Genomic DNA, 16,138 nt, shown 5'->3' on the forward strand with positions numbered 1-16,138 from the left:
TTTACTCATCACAAAATTGAGGTGAGAAACCAAAATGTTAACAAATTGAAATTGAGATCATAAACTTAGTTTTTATAAATAAAAATCAATTTACATTTAAATCAAAAATTTTAATATTATGAAAAATTAATATTATTATATAGGTTTATTTTTCTTATGTGATCCTAAATTATAAACTCAAAATTTTGTTTTTTTAAAATAAAATTTACTTAAATTATTTTTATATAAACCATAAATGAATTTTTTTCTCACAACCACTTTGATGAAATTTGAATTGCAACCTTGAAAATAAGTATATCAAATTTTTAGTCAAGACATAAAATCAAATTAGATTTTCTATCAATAGGTGCTACATTTTTTTCAATTATTTCTCAACAAAGCTATCATTTTCATTTTTATCCTATATAGTGTGACATTCTTAGTCTTCACATCTTTCTATTGATGTATTGAATTTTTATGGATATGATGAAAGAGAGTGCAACTACACTGCTGAACCTGTGAATAAAAAAATTGAAGTAAATTTTTGTTCCTCCTCCACTTATTTATAGTCCCACATATCTCTTCATTTCAAACCACGACAAAAAACCACCCCACCTTAGTTTGAAACTTTGAACCTCTTTTTTTCATTTTCTCACCGCTAAGAGTGTGTATGAACAAGAACTTGGATTCATAACTATAACATGACTATGGAAAAGGGTAGCAACAACAACATCCATAAACAACAACAGTCATTTGAAGTTTCCTTTGATTCCAAGTTCTTTGATGATGATGGCCGTTTAAAACGATCTGGTAAACCACTTCTAATCTCTTTCACTTTTATTATTTTATCTTTGTTAGGCTGTTGTACTAGTTCTATATGTCGGACATCAGACATCAGACACATTTTTGTTCAGAGGTTTCGATACTGGGAGTCTTAATATTGTGTTTTGTTGCACAAAAACAGGAAACAAATGGACAGCAAGTGCACACATAATAACAGCAGTTATTGGTTCTGGAGTGCTGTCATTGGCATGGGCTATAGCCCAACTTGGATGGATTGCTGGTCCATCAATGATGCTTTTATTCGCTTTTATTATTTATTACACCTCCACTCTTCTCTCGGTTGGTTACCGTACCGGTGACCAACTTAATGGTAAAAGAAATTATACTTACACTCAAGCTGTTAGAGCATATCTTGGTGGTTATAAGGTCAAAATTTGTGGAATTATTCAATATGTTAATCTTTTTGGTGTTGCCATTGGATACACTATAGCAGCTTCCATAAGCATGATGTAAGTATTCAATTTTGGAGTTGAATTGAAATTAAATTTGATTTATTTGTTATAAGAAATTGTGCTAATTGGTAGTTTCATTGACAGGGCAATTAAAAGGTCTAATTGTTTTCATAGTAGTGGAGGAAAAAATCCATGCCATATGAATGGAAATCTTTACATGATTTCTTTTGGTATTGTGGAAATATTTTTCTCTCAAATTCCGGACTTTGATCAGTTATGGTGGCTCTCTTCTTTAGCTGCTGCTATGTCTTTTACATACTCGACTATTGGTCTTGGCCTTGGTGTTGGTAAAGTTATAGGTATGAAAATGATTCTATTAACTTTTCATTTTCATGCAATATACACTTATATTAAGAGTCATATTATTAACTTACTTAGACTAATTTTGATTTGAATTGGACATGATACAGAAAACAAAGGCATTAAAGGGAGCCTAACTGGTATAACGGTTGGTACTGTTACACAAACCCAAAAAATTTGGAGGAGCTTCCAAGCTCTTGGTAACATAGCTTTTGCATACTCTTACTCACTAATCCTCATAGAAATTCAGGTAAAATTTATTAATTTTAACAAAATTTTGTAACACTCGTGATGATATGAATATTAATAATTTCTTGAATTGAAATCTCAAACACAAATGTTTGTTTTGTTATTGTGAAATAGGACACAATCAAATCGCCTCCATCGGAGTCAAAAACAATGAATCAGGCTACTTTGATCAGCAATATAGTCACAACATTTTTCTACATGTTATGCGGTTGTTTTGGATACGCTGCTTTTGGAGACTCGAGTCCTGGAAACCTTCTAACTGGTTTTGGTTTCTACAATCCTTATTGGTTGCTCGATATAGCCAATGCCGCGATTGTTATCCACCTTGTTGGCGCTTTTCAAGTTTACTGCCAGCCTATTTACTCAGCAGTGGAGAAAGCCGCGGCTAAAAGATTCCCAGATAGCGATTTTATCAACAAAGACATTGAAATTTCAATCCCTGGCATCGTCTCTCCGTTGAAAATCAACCTCTTTAGATTGGTTTGGAGGTCATTGTTTGTGGTCGTAACAACTATAATATCAATGCTTCTACCGTTCTTTAATGACATTGTTGGACTTATCGGAGCTTTTGCGTTTTGGCCTTTAACCGTGTATTTTCCGGTGGAAATGTACATTGTTCAAAAGAGGGTACCAAAATGGAGCACAAAATGGATTTGTCTACACATTCTTAGTGCCGCTTGTCTTGTGATTTCTTTAGCTGCTGGAATTGGTTCAGTTGCTGGTATTGTTACTGATCTTGGAGTTTACAAGCCATTCCATGCTATGTACTAGTTATGTAACATTATTATTTTACTGTTCACCATCTTCATGGATTTAAATATCAATAAAAACAAGTTTTGTTCTTGCTCATTTGAAGCCTCTAGAATAGTGGTGTTTTTGTTGATCTTGTATTTTTCCCCTTACTTTTATCTAATCAACCTTTGTAATTTGTTAGGTTTTGTAAAATATTATATGAGTCAAGTCATGAGTGACTGAGACAATGAATAATAACAACTAAAATAAATGAGTTGAAGCAAATTTTTAATATGTGAAATAGTGTAACGAAATCCAAAGAAACAAAAATAAAATAAAAAACGAGAACACATAAAATTTATGTATCTAATTCAATCAAACATATCTACTCGAGAGATAGAGAAACTCTTTGATTCAATATACTTAAACCTTCTAAGGTTATAAGAATAAATTTTATTTTAACCCAAGTATTTTCCAATATCTTGAAGTCTCAATATATGAATAAAACAAATTCAAGGTATTTAGAAGAGAGTTTTAGTCCCCTTAAATATCCCAAAGGAATGCCAATTCTTAGAAAAATGAATTCTAAGAATTTCTACCCTCGTGTCTCTAAGTTTCTCACGTTAAGATTTCACCACCTTTTAGCACACAATAACAAAAATGATAGAGAACTTGTTTGGAGAAGATTGTTGGTTTCAAGTGTTAGTGGTTAAGTCTCACATCGCATATGAATGGATAAAGTGTTAGATTTGTAGGAGAGGTGACTCATATACTAATGGCTTAAGGTTGTGCATGGAAATGTGACATCTCTCTCTCTCTCTCTCTCTCTCTCTCATGCTCTAGAGAGCTAGGTCTATTGGTGATCTTGTCTTCCCCAGTCTCCCTAACATTTATAGATGTCTGGAACGAGGGGTGGCAAATGGGCATGCCCGTTCCGTTTAGGCCCGCCCCACAAAAGCCCGCAAAAAACGGGGTGGGGCGGGCATAGTTGAGTTTGTTGGCCTAAAATTTAGGTCCATCCTATAAAAAAGTGAGGGCGGGACAGGGAAAGTCTGCGGATACTACACCTTTTAAGTCCAAAAACACAACAACTTATGTAAATTACCATGCCCGCAAAGCACTAAAGTGAGGGCAAAACAGGCATATCTAACGGGCCGAACCCGTTTCGCCATCCTACTTGAAACCCTAGATATCTAATCCTCCCCAAAATGACCAAGCAAATTCAGCCCACTCGCACTCATGGGATGTTTGATAAAGTTATATAAGTTGTAAGTATATTGTAAATTCTTGTGTAGGGATTATGCTCTTTAATTTTTATATATTTTGTCCAATAATTGATAATTTGATATCACATATTTGAATCAATCTAGAGAAAATAATTTTAGGTATCTTTTTCCGGTTCTATGTATTGTGCAGTTAATGTCGTCAAATAATTTTTTTATTTATTTTATGAAAACAACTTTTTCAATAGTTCTTGATGAGGACTTTCGACTAGAAATAATAAAGCGTAAAATTTTTTCCAATGATTTTATAATGATGGAATCTGAAAAAGAAAGTGATATCACAAATCTCATTAGTCAAATGTTTCAAGTTTCAGTAGGAAATGCTAGACACTGTTAAATCAAACAAAGGAACTTGAAGCTGTGAAGTTTTTATCTTGAAGTTGAAATGTGAAAGTGTGAAAACTAGCATGATATTTATTTTAACGTTTTAGTTATGATCCGTTAATTGTAAATGAAAGAAGATTGTCTCCGGGTATTAAAGCAATGCGCGCGCACACACACACATAAAATATTTCAAATTTATCTTCTCTTTTGATAAAAACTTCTGAAAACCAATATGGGCACGTTCTTAAATGATTAAATAGCTTTCTTGATCAATTAGGACAGTTAAGTACATTGGTTAATTAATTAGAGGCCATTTTAATCTATTAAATCAAAGTGTATCATAATCAATTAAGAAGGATGAAAGTCGATTAAGTGACGTCAAAACTCAAACTTTCTTATTTTGACTTGGTTAATCGATACACTTGAACTTAATCGATTAAAATTTTAAACGGCTCGTATTATTTCATTTTTTGAACCATATTTTTTCCTATGTAAAGGAGATTTCTTCTCATTTCAAAATATACCAATTCTTTGAATAGAAATTATCTATTATCTTTTTTTTTTCTAATTCTTTCTGAAGTTCCTTTTCGCCATAGTTTCCTTAGTGCTAAAAGAGTGAAAATTTTCATCTAAGAGTTGTGTTGTACCGATGTTTTGTTGTAATTGTTTATTCAAGAGTGGAGTTCTCTTGTGATCAGTTGTATTAGATTTGAAGGTCGCAAGTTAAACCTATAAAAAGCTTGGGATAAGGTTATTGAGTTAATCATGAGTAAAAGCTCTGGTTGTTTGAATATTATTAAGTTGAGTCTGTGTAAAAGTTATGGTTGCTTGTGAAAGGTTTTTTTGAGTGATCCTTTGCGAAAGCTCGTGTTTTTTTTAGGTTGTTTGGGATGATTCTACATAAAAGCTCAAGGTTGTTTTAGTGGAAATCTCAAGGCAAAATTCTTAGGGATCGAAGTAGGCAAAGATGTTTAGGCCGAACCAAGATAACTCTCTCGTGTAATCTTCCTATCCTTTATCTTTTAATATTTACTTTATTCCTCTACTTAATTCCCCGCCTATTCTCCTTTATAATATTTGGTTGTTGTGTCTCTGTTTATTTCTTTATGCTAACCTAAATGATTTTAAATCGAATAATTTTATAAATTGATTTTTTTAGAATTTTGAATATTTAATATTATCTCCTTCACCCATTTTGTGTTTGGAGTCACTTGGTCAATAAGTGGCATTACAGCCTAAATCCTCTTATAGTATTAATCGTCTCAAGATGTAGGAATGACTTCAATCGATCCACTAAATAGACCATCGTCCTTTAATGGAGAAGGGCATGCTTTTTGGAAATAAGTGATGAGATTTCTTATAAAGGGGATAAAATATGATATCTAGAATGTTGTTAAAAATGGTCTTTTTGTTCCCACACATCAAGTTAATAGTGTTGTAGAAAACAAAGATATAGAAATCTGGACCAAAGACGAGAAAGAAAAAAGTGGAGCGCAATTTGAAAACAAAAATTATTATCACTACTGCTCTTGGCATTAATGAATTATTGTGTGTTTCCACCGTGATAGTGCAAAAGAAATATGAGACACCCTTCATGTTACCCATGAAGGTACAACTAAGAAAACAAGGAGCTATAATGAACAAATTGCCTCATGCGTACGATCTTTTTCAGAATAAAATTTGAAGAAAACATTCATGATATGGAAAACGATTTATTCTCATTGTGAATCATATGAGAAATCTAGGTAAAGAAATGATAGTAGGCCCAAACGAATTATAAACAGGCCCAAGCATTTGAATGACTATGTTCTAAGTTAAAGCATTTATCCTTTTATGTAATTTTGTTTTATCCTTTTTTTGAAGAAGTGGGTCTGGCCCATTAGGGTTTATTTCTTAGCATGTATTTAAGAAACTCTTGACTTAATGAAAGGGTAGAGAATTAACACAAGTTTTATCTTCTTCCTTATTTCTTGCAAGTAGTTTTGTTTTTATCCATTTGAAGAACCCTAGATCTAGAATTAATAGTTGTTGAAAACTCTTCTTATCAAAAAAATTCAAAATGAGGTGTTGGTTATAAAAGTTTTTAGATGCTTAAATCGTAGTTGGCAACCTAAAGTCTCTACAATTTCTGAATTTAGAGACTTTTATATGGACATGGCTACCTTGTTGGAAAAATTGCAAGGAAAAAATGGATATTAAAAGACTGGCTGGGATGAAGAAGACGATAAAAAGAAGAAAATCATAGCTCTCAAATACGAAGAACGAAATGATTTAAATTCTTATAACATATTAATAAGATACTTGTGCATTCACACGTGTAGATTTATTTGAAGCACCTAAAAATAATGTAATAATACGCTGTATGATGGTATTACATGCACCTGTAAATATGAAATGAGTAATTTAAATATGTGATTCTCATATAACTAATTATATAAATTGAATTGTATTTAAATAACCATAGAAGTGGAAATTTGATTACATATAAACTATGAGTATTAGTAAATTTTATAAGAACAATGGGTGGAATGAACTATTTAAAAAATGTAAAAAGTTAAAGTGGAGAAATAGATTTATTCACAAGAGATCTAAACTGTGATGAAAAAATTGACAAGTGCAGCATTGGTGAAGAAGTGAAGATATAATTATATAAACTTTGCGAAACAGGTAGACATACTAGAACATGGACAATTGAACTAAATGTAGTGAATTTAAACAAAATGGCAAAAGAGTGTTGGGATATTTTTAGATATTTTAATATTTAAATAATTATGATGTAGAATATATATTTTAATTATATTATTTATTTTATTAAATAAAGTATCTTAAATAATATTTAAGTGGTCAATAATATTAAAAAGCTAATTAAATTTCATAATTGTATGACTTCCACACTATTATATGTTATACTTTATTAAACATGTATATTCAATTAACCGTTATAAAATTAATATCAGATTCAAAATTAAATTTGATATAACATATTGATGTGCCTTTAAAATTTTCAAATTGGAGAGCAATTTTTCTTATCACCACCGATTTAGTCTAGTTCGGGGGTCAGTTCTGACATCAAGTGAGTTCAACCCCCTTTCGATCGCAGTTGTGGGAGATCGAACTGTGGTTCTCCCTACTAAGTCCAACGTCAATCACCACTGAATCAATTAACAATTGGTAATCGGAGAACATTTTGAAATTGCTTAAAATTTACTTTGTTGTATACTAGAAAATAAATAATAGTATGAATTTGTTTTGGATATAAGTAAAAAATTATTAAAGGCCACGACGGTGCCACGTGGATTTTAAAAAATAAATAAAAATTAAAAGAAAATTCACATGGATATGCCAGATAAGCAAAAATGGAGATTTTATGTCACTTGGTCAGTTGAAGGGTTAAAAACATGGAATCTTAACATTATAAACGGGGAATTTACTTTTTTTTCATAGGGAATAAATCGATTTTGCTAACATTGCAGGAAGCATGGTATATCTAACTCATTTATAAATAATAGTTATCATTCGGTAGTACTATTGCAGAAATGAAATGTTATTCCTACACATATATTCTTCATTCAATACTTACAACAAATGCTATATACGGTGAACAATGTTTTTTAAAATAAAAAAAATTATAATCAGTACAAGAAAATTGGCAGATTGTGACGGTTATTTTGGTCGATTACAATGGTAAAACTGCCGCAATTTATAATCTAAGACAATTGCAGTATCGTCGCAGAATCATGTGTCCTCAACATGTTTCGTGATTGTTGGCAAAACAGTCACACCAACCGTCGTGCTAGTTCACGACGATTTGGAACTGGCTTAAACTAGAAATGGCGACGGTTAAAAACCCTTGTGAATATGCCTTTGATTTTTGTTTTTGTAGTTGTTCACGACGGTTTAAAACTGTCGTGAATGTGATATCTCGATGGTCTGTCGTAAATTATACCTTTGATTTTTGTTTTCGTTTTTGTGTGCAACAGTTTAAAACTGTCGTGAATGTGATATTCTGATGGTTGAAACCGTCGTAATTTGATTTAAAATTTTTAAATATAATTTATTTGTTAACTGTTTAAAGCACTACAAATTAATTTAATTTTTATCTATAGTATTAATGAGTGTGGTATGTTTTATCACCAGCTGATATATTTATAAAATTAAAAAAAAAATTGTATTTTTTCAAATTGAAAAATCATTGTAGAAATACAAAATTTCAAAGTATTTGTATTTTAACACATAATTCTAGGTTTTTTCTTTACCCACCTCCCTATGGGGGTCACCCCCAGCGAAAACCCCACTTTACCCCGATTCGAAAATGCATTTCCGAAATATTTTTTTTTCTAAATTTTTCCAGACTTCGGAAGTGCATTTCCGAAAAAATCCCAAAAATTGGGATTTTGATTAATTCGGAGATACTTCTCCGAAAAAACAAAAAAAAATAAAAATCCCAAAAATTATTTTTAGGATATTAATTAATTCACATATCATAAATTTGATATAATTTATGAGTAATGGATAATAATAATTATATATTTTGATATAATTTATGAGTTATGAATAATAATTATTATATATTTATATTCTGATTCATATTTTAAAATTTAAAATAATTTTAATTAAAATAATTTCACTTACAAAATGAATTATAATTTTTTATTTATATATTTATAATAATTATTATATATTTACAAAAAAAATTAAAAAAATGAGTGTTTTAATTTATATATTTATATAATAATTATTATATATTTATAAAAATTATTTTATATTTATATATTTATATATTTATATAATAATTATTATTTATTAATTATAAATATATTTATATATTTATATAATAATTATTATATATTAATTATAAATATAATTATATATTTATATAATAATCATAAAAATTAAAAAAATGAGTGTTTTAATTTATAATAATTATTATATATTTATATATTATATATTTATATATTTCACTTACAAAATTAATAATAATTATTATATATTTATATATTTCTTTTCTGATTCATAATTAAAAATGAGTTATAATTTATTTATTTAGTTTAAAAGAATTAAAAAAGATTTTCTCTTAATTTTATTTAATGAGTAAATTTTATATTTAACTCTATATAATTTTAAATTTACTTATGAAATTAAAATGTTTTTGATTTATATAAGTTAGTAAAATAATTTTTAACTTTAAAATTGTTTAGGAAATATTTATTCACCTTCATTTTATTGATTCACCTTGATTTTATACTTATTAATTGTATTGATTCACCTTAATTTTAATTTTTTAATAATTATTAAATTCTTTCAGAAATGTTTTTGATTTATATAAGTTATTAAAATAATTTTTAACTTTAAAATTGTTTAGGAAATTTTGATTCACCTTGATTTTATTGATTCACCTTGATTTTATACCTATTAATTGTATTGATTCACCTTGATTTTAATTTTTTAATAATTATTGAATTCTTTCGGAAGTGTATATTCGAAACATTCCCATCTCCCAAAAAGGGGTGTTTTCGGAAATGCATCTCCGAAAACTCAAAAAAGGGGGTGTTTTCGAAAATGCATATCCGAAAACACATTTTTTTCGTGTTTTCGGAAGTGCATTTTCGAAAACAACTTTTTTTTAATAAAAGTATGTTTTCGAAAATGTATTTCCGATTCAAAAGGTATTTTGGTAAATTCGCCAGAGGTGACTAAGAAGGTTAGGAGGTGGATAAAGAAATTTCCTAATTCTATAGGCAAGACATGACAAAAAAAAAAAACTCTAGTTACATACAGATCTGTCACAATTATAAGGATTTATCTAGTTTACATGTTTTATACATCTTAGAAAATGATACACGGTATAAACTAAGACACATATGTCATCTGATGATAGTTTCTAAGTAGTGAACCATAAATAGATGGAAATATGCAAACACCACTAAATCTCCTAATTCTCTTATCATCATCACTAAGCATTGGGGACTGTACGTAGGCTGCTCAAAAAGAAAATGAAGGATAGTTGAGGCACTAAATCCAACGGTTGTTCCAAAAAAGATTCCATAAATATCTTTCTATTTGAGCAGTGACATTACTCTACCTGAAAAAGAAAAGCAGACACCACAAAATCTGAAATTTCAAACTATTAGTTATTATTTTGAATCTAGTCATACCACTTATAAAACTCTATTATCTAATTTAGAGCTATGAGTTTTCATCTTCTAAAAATAAGTCTTTAACTAACCCACACTACTAATATTATGTGTATGCAATAACCAAGCAAATTTGAGGTCTATCTTAAAGTTCTATAAATTATATATAAAGATAACTCATTGTAATAATCAATGCAACATCAACTTTGCACATTTGACTTTGCACATTTGACTAACAAAAATAGTCACAAATGATGAGTTCAAGAAGTTGGTGATGAGCTTGGACATGAAGAATTTGGAGCATTTGAATTAAGGTGGTGTATTGAATGTAACATAGTAATTCAATTACAAGGTATACGCTTTTGGGAGTTTTTTTGGTGGAAACAACTTTAAAAATAAGCTGTTCTGGAATACAAGAAGTTGTTGTTTCGTGGGCGTAATCGATTATGCAAAAGGGCATAATCGATTGCGAAGGCTTTTTTGTTCTACATTCTTATGTTGATCGAAGGCGTAATCGGTTACGGTGTTTGGTGCAACCGATTACGAGCCCGTGTTTTGGGTTTTTTGGCTTATTTTTGAGTTGTTTTGTTTCCCATTTGTTTTTACTTGGCTTGTATATATATGCTTGTGTATTGTAACATTAGAAGTTAATGCCAAATTATATTCCCATTTAAATTACTCACTCTCTAATTTCTCACTTCATATTCTTCAATAATCACTTTTCTCTATTGATTTCCCAAAAGAAAATTTCTTTAGCCACCTCCCTATGGGGGTCACCCCCAGCGAAAACCAAAACTACCACTGCTTCGGAAATGAACTTTCGAAGTTATTTTTTTTTTGAATTTTTTTTTACTTCGGAAATGCATCTCCGAAAACACCACTTTTTTGGTGTTTTCGGAGATGCATCTCCGAAGTCATAAAAAATTCAAAACCGTGAATATTTTCGGAAGTTCATTTCCGAAAATATTTCTGCATATACAAATTTCCCTCCTTCACTATTTCATCATTTTTCTCCAAAACTTTTCCAAACCCTCTCCAAAACCCAATCAATCTCCATCCATTTTTCGTCCTAAAATCAAGTTTCAAACCGTTGATCACGTTAAAGGGAGCATAGAAAGCTACAATTTCAGGTAAACGTCACTCATTTCATCCCCTATTTCACTACATTGATTGAACAAATTTATGCTGAAACTGATATGGTTTGGAAGTTCATTTCCGAAATATATTACCTAACAAATTTCGAAAATGAACTTCCGAAATATGCCCTGGCAGTAAAAATAAAACTGTTTTGGCCAACTTTTGATAATTTTTTCATTTTGTTGTGAAAAACGATACCAATAACAAAGTATAATAGGGAATTAGGGAAGAGAATAAGAACACAAGAATTGGTTATAACTGCTATTCTTTCACTTTCTCTTAAAACAAGATTACAAGTTTACAAGAATAACAAATAACCTCTCTCACCCTAAATTAGGATTTGCAGCTTAGCAATGATGAGAGACTAGTATGCTATTTATAATAAAACCTAACATACTAACTAATGGGCTTTTTCCACAAGGCCCATTACACAAGTCAACTTAATAAACAAGCTAACTTAACAAATTAGGGTTTAAACACTAAAACCTAATTTAACATGCTAACAACCCTAGCATCTTCGACACAAGCATGTGAACAACCTTCGACTTCATGCTTAACCCTGTCGAACCAAGAAGCTACCCTTCGGCCATACTAGAGTTCGATCCAAAATCTCACAAATCTCCACCTTGGATCTAACTCTACAACATCAAGGGAACAAACTAGCTTTCTTCATGCAGCTTTATCAGCTGCATACAGTGGAAAAACTTGCAACTCGGCAATGTCTTGGTGATCATATCAGCAGCATTGTCTTCAGTCGAAACCTTCAGCACTTGGACTTCTCCACGCTCGATTACTCCTCTGACGAAATGCAGCCTCACATCAATGTGCTTAGTTCGCTCATGATAGGCTGAATTCTTCGACAGGTGTATTGCACTTTGACTATCACATTTAACAGTGATACCTCGACCTTGGTTTTTCAGCTCCTTCGCAAAACCTTCAAGCCACAATGCTTCTTTCACAGCTTCAGTTAATGCAATGTACTCCGCTTCAGTGGTTGATAGAGCAACAACCTTCTGAAGTGTTGCTTTCCAACTAATTGTTGTGCCAAACATAGTGAAAACATATCCAGAAATAGATTTCCTGAAATCCATACAACCTGCATAATCAGAGTCGACATATCCTTCGATTACTGCTTTACCATCTTCACCCAAGGCTCCACCATAAATTAGGACTCTATTCAGAGACCCATTTATGTACCTTAAAATCCACTTCAATGCTTGCCAGTGAGCCTTTCCAGGATTCGCCATGTACCTGCTTACAAGACTTACTGCGTATGCTATGTCGGGTCTAGTACAAACCATAGCATACATCAAAGAACCAACTATATTAGCATATGGGATGCTATTCATATAGGCTCTTTCCACATCAGTACTGGGACACTGATCAATACTCAGCTTGAATTGAGGGTTTGTTGGAGTCACAACTGGCTTCGAATTCGACATACCAAACTTTTCAAGAATCTTCCGTAGATATGCCTCTTGAGATAGGCATAACTTCGACTTCTTTCTATCTCTTCGAATGTCAATTCCAAGAATCCTGGAAGCAGCTCCCAGATCCTTCATATCGAACTCCTTATTGAGTTCAGCCTTCACCCTCATCACATCTTCGACACTGTTGCTTGCTATGAGAATATCATCCACATAAAGCAACAAAATAACAAATGAATTACCAGGTCGAAATCTGAAGTAAACGCAGTGGTCGAACTGACTTCTAATGGAACTTATGCGTGCCATGAACTTGTCGAATCTCCTATTCCACTGTCGAGGAGATTGTTTCAGACCATACAAAGATCTCTTTAACTTGCACACATAATCTTCCTTCCCCTTTTCGACATACCCTTCAGGTTGCCTCATCAGGATCGTTTCATCTAGATCACCATACAAGAACGCAGTCTTCACATCCATCTGTTCCAGTTCAAGATCGAACTGTGCCACCATGGCAAGCAACATTCGAATGGACCTATGCTTCACAACAGGAGAAAACACATCATTGAAGTCGACACCTTCTTTCTGAGTGAAACCCCTTGCAACTAACCTTGCCTTGTATCTTTTCGACGTCACTCCTTCAATTCCTTCCTTAACTTTGAAAATCCATTTACAGCTGACTAACCTTGCCCCAACAGGTTTCTTGATCAGTTCCCAAGTATGATTATCATGAAGAGATTTCATCTCATCATCCATGGCCTTCAGCCATTCAGTCTTATTTCGACTCCTCATAACTTCCTTATAGTCTCTAGGTTCTTCGTCTAGAACCTCACTTGCAGAGATTAAGGCATAAGCTATAAGATCTGCATATCCAAGTCTCTGAGGTGGCTTGATGACTCTTCTCGACCTATCTCTCGACAATAGGTAGTCATCGTCAGTTTCCTCAACTTCAGCATCTTCTGCTTCTTCTTCGACTTCATCTGGGATATGCAATTCAGCATCAACATGCTCCACCTCAACAGGAATCTCTACCTGTTCCAGCTCTTCGTCAGATGTTTCTGTCCTTCGACCAACATCATCAGTTTTCTTAAAAGCCATTTCAGCTTCATTGAAAACTACATCTCGACTGGTGATACACCTCCTGTGACCTGACTCTAGGCACCATAGCCTATAAGCTTTGACTCCTTCAGGGTATCCCATGAACATGCATTTCAGAGCTCTAGGTTCGACCTTGTCTTGCCTAATGTGAGCATAGGCTACACAGCCAAATACTCTCAGTTTGTCGAGATCTGGTGGATGTCCCGACCAAACTTCTTCAGGTGTCTTCATATCTAACGCTATCGAAGGACATATGTTTATCAGATATGTTGCTGTCGAAACAGCCTCAGCCCAGAACACCTTTGTTAACCCCGCACTAGTCAACATGCATCTGACTCTCTCCAAAATAGTTCGATTAAATCTTTCAGCCAAACCATTTTGCTGTGGAGTACCTGCAGTAGTTCTATGCCTTGCAATACCAGAGGCAGCACAAAAACTGTCGAATGCCTCATTGCAAAATTCAAGGCCATTGTCGGTTCTCAACCTCTTGACCTTTCTGCCAGTCTAATTTTCAACCAGAGTCTTCCAACTTTTGAAATTCTCAAAAGTTTCATCCTTAGTCTTCTGGATGAATACCCATAATTTTCTGGAATAATCATCTACTATGGATAGAAAATACCTTGCTCCTGAATGTGATGGACACCTTGCAGGCCCCCAAAGATCAGCATGGATGTAATCAAGGGATCCATGTGTTCTTTGTTTGCCTTTGTTGAACTTCACTCTGCAAGATTTTCCAAGTACACAGGGTTCACAAAACTTCAGCTTTTCGACTTTGTCTCCACCAAGCAGATTTTGTTTCCCTAATTCGACCAGACCCCTTTCACTGACATGGCCCAATCTCATGTGCCAGATTTCTGTTTTCGACAAAGGTTTCGTGGATGCAACATTTGTCGAACCACTTACAACTTCAGCCTCAAGGGTATACAAGCCTTGTTTCTTCACGCCTCTCAAGACTTCCTTCGAACCCTTCATGACTCTTAGGATACTTTTCTCTCCTTGGAAAAAATATCCTTTCTTGTCGAATTCACCAAGAGAAAGCAGATTTCTCTTCAAATCAGGAACATACCTGACTTCAGTCAACAACCTTATTGACTCATCATGGAGCATGAATCTCACAGATCCAACACCTGCAATCTTGCAAGCCTTGTTGTTTCCCAGCAATACTGATTCACCATCTTGATCACATAATTCCTCGAACAAGTCTTTGTTTGGAGTCATGTGCCAAGTGCAACCTGAATCCATAATCCACTCCTTCTTAGAGTCACTGCTTGAAACCACAAGAACATCAGATGATTCGAAATCATCTTGAACAATGGCAGCGTTGCCATTATCCTTATCTCCATGATATTTCAAGCGTTCAGGGCACACCTTTCTTGTGTGACCCTCCTTCTTACAATGGTAGCATCGAATGCCAGATGCTTCGCCACTGTAAGACTTTGATTGACTTTTGCCCTTCTTGTCGAACTTACCATTCTTTCGTAAGAGTTTTCCTTTAACGGCCAAACCTTCGCCAACAGTCGAAGGTTTATGCTCCTTTCGTTCATTCAAGTCCTTAGAGTACAAGGCTGATTGAACTTCTTCAAACGTCAGGGACTCCCTTCCATACAAGAGAGTTTCTTTGAAGTGAGCATGTGATCGAGGCAAAGAACACAATAGTAACAGCGCTTGATCTTCATCATCGATCTTCACATCAATATTTTCAAGATCAAGAATCAGCTTGTTGAACATATCCAACTGCTCAGCCAATACTTTGTCTTCAATCATCTTGAATGAATACAAAGCTTGCTTCAGGTAGAGTCGATTTACCAGCGATTTGGTCATGTACAAACTTTCAAGTTTCACCCATAACCCTGATGCCGTCGTCTCCTTTGATACCTGCCTGAGAACCTTATCACCAAGGCTCAACAAAATTGCGCTGTGTGCCTTCTCAATCATAGTCGTCTTCTCCGCTGCCGTTAATGCAGCATTCATGGCTGCCTCTCCCTTCAACGCTTCCAAACAACCCTGCTGAACCAGTAGGGCTTTCATCTTCAAGCGCCACAGACCGAAATCATTCACTCCGGTGAACTTTTCAATCTCATACTTTGTTGACGGCATCTTCTCCACGCTCACCGCACCAATTTGTTGTGAAAAACGATACCAATAACAAAGTATAATAGGGAATTAGGGAAGAGAATAAGAAC

At 33.2% G+C, this 16,138-nt stretch overlaps 1 protein-coding gene across 1 annotated transcript; it reads left to right on the forward strand.

Annotated features, from left to right (window-relative positions):
- Positions 1-390: 390 nt before the first annotated feature.
- LOC131596003 (amino acid permease 4-like) lies at positions 391-2,672 on the forward strand. Its single transcript, XM_058868546.1, has 5 exons — positions 391-789; positions 944-1,271; positions 1,359-1,573; positions 1,685-1,824; positions 1,938-2,672. Exons 1-5 carry the CDS (start codon positions 681-683, stop codon positions 2,592-2,594), a joined length of 1,449 nt encoding a protein of 482 aa, XP_058724529.1. The 5' UTR covers positions 391-680; the 3' UTR covers positions 2,595-2,672.
- Positions 2,673-16,138: the final 13,466 nt, after the last annotated feature.

This window comes from Vicia villosa, linkage group LG4 (assembly GCF_029867415.1).
Source record: "Vicia villosa cultivar HV-30 ecotype Madison, WI linkage group LG4, Vvil1.0, whole genome shotgun sequence".
Classification (NCBI taxonomy): domain Eukaryota; kingdom Viridiplantae; phylum Streptophyta; class Magnoliopsida; order Fabales; family Fabaceae; genus Vicia; species Vicia villosa.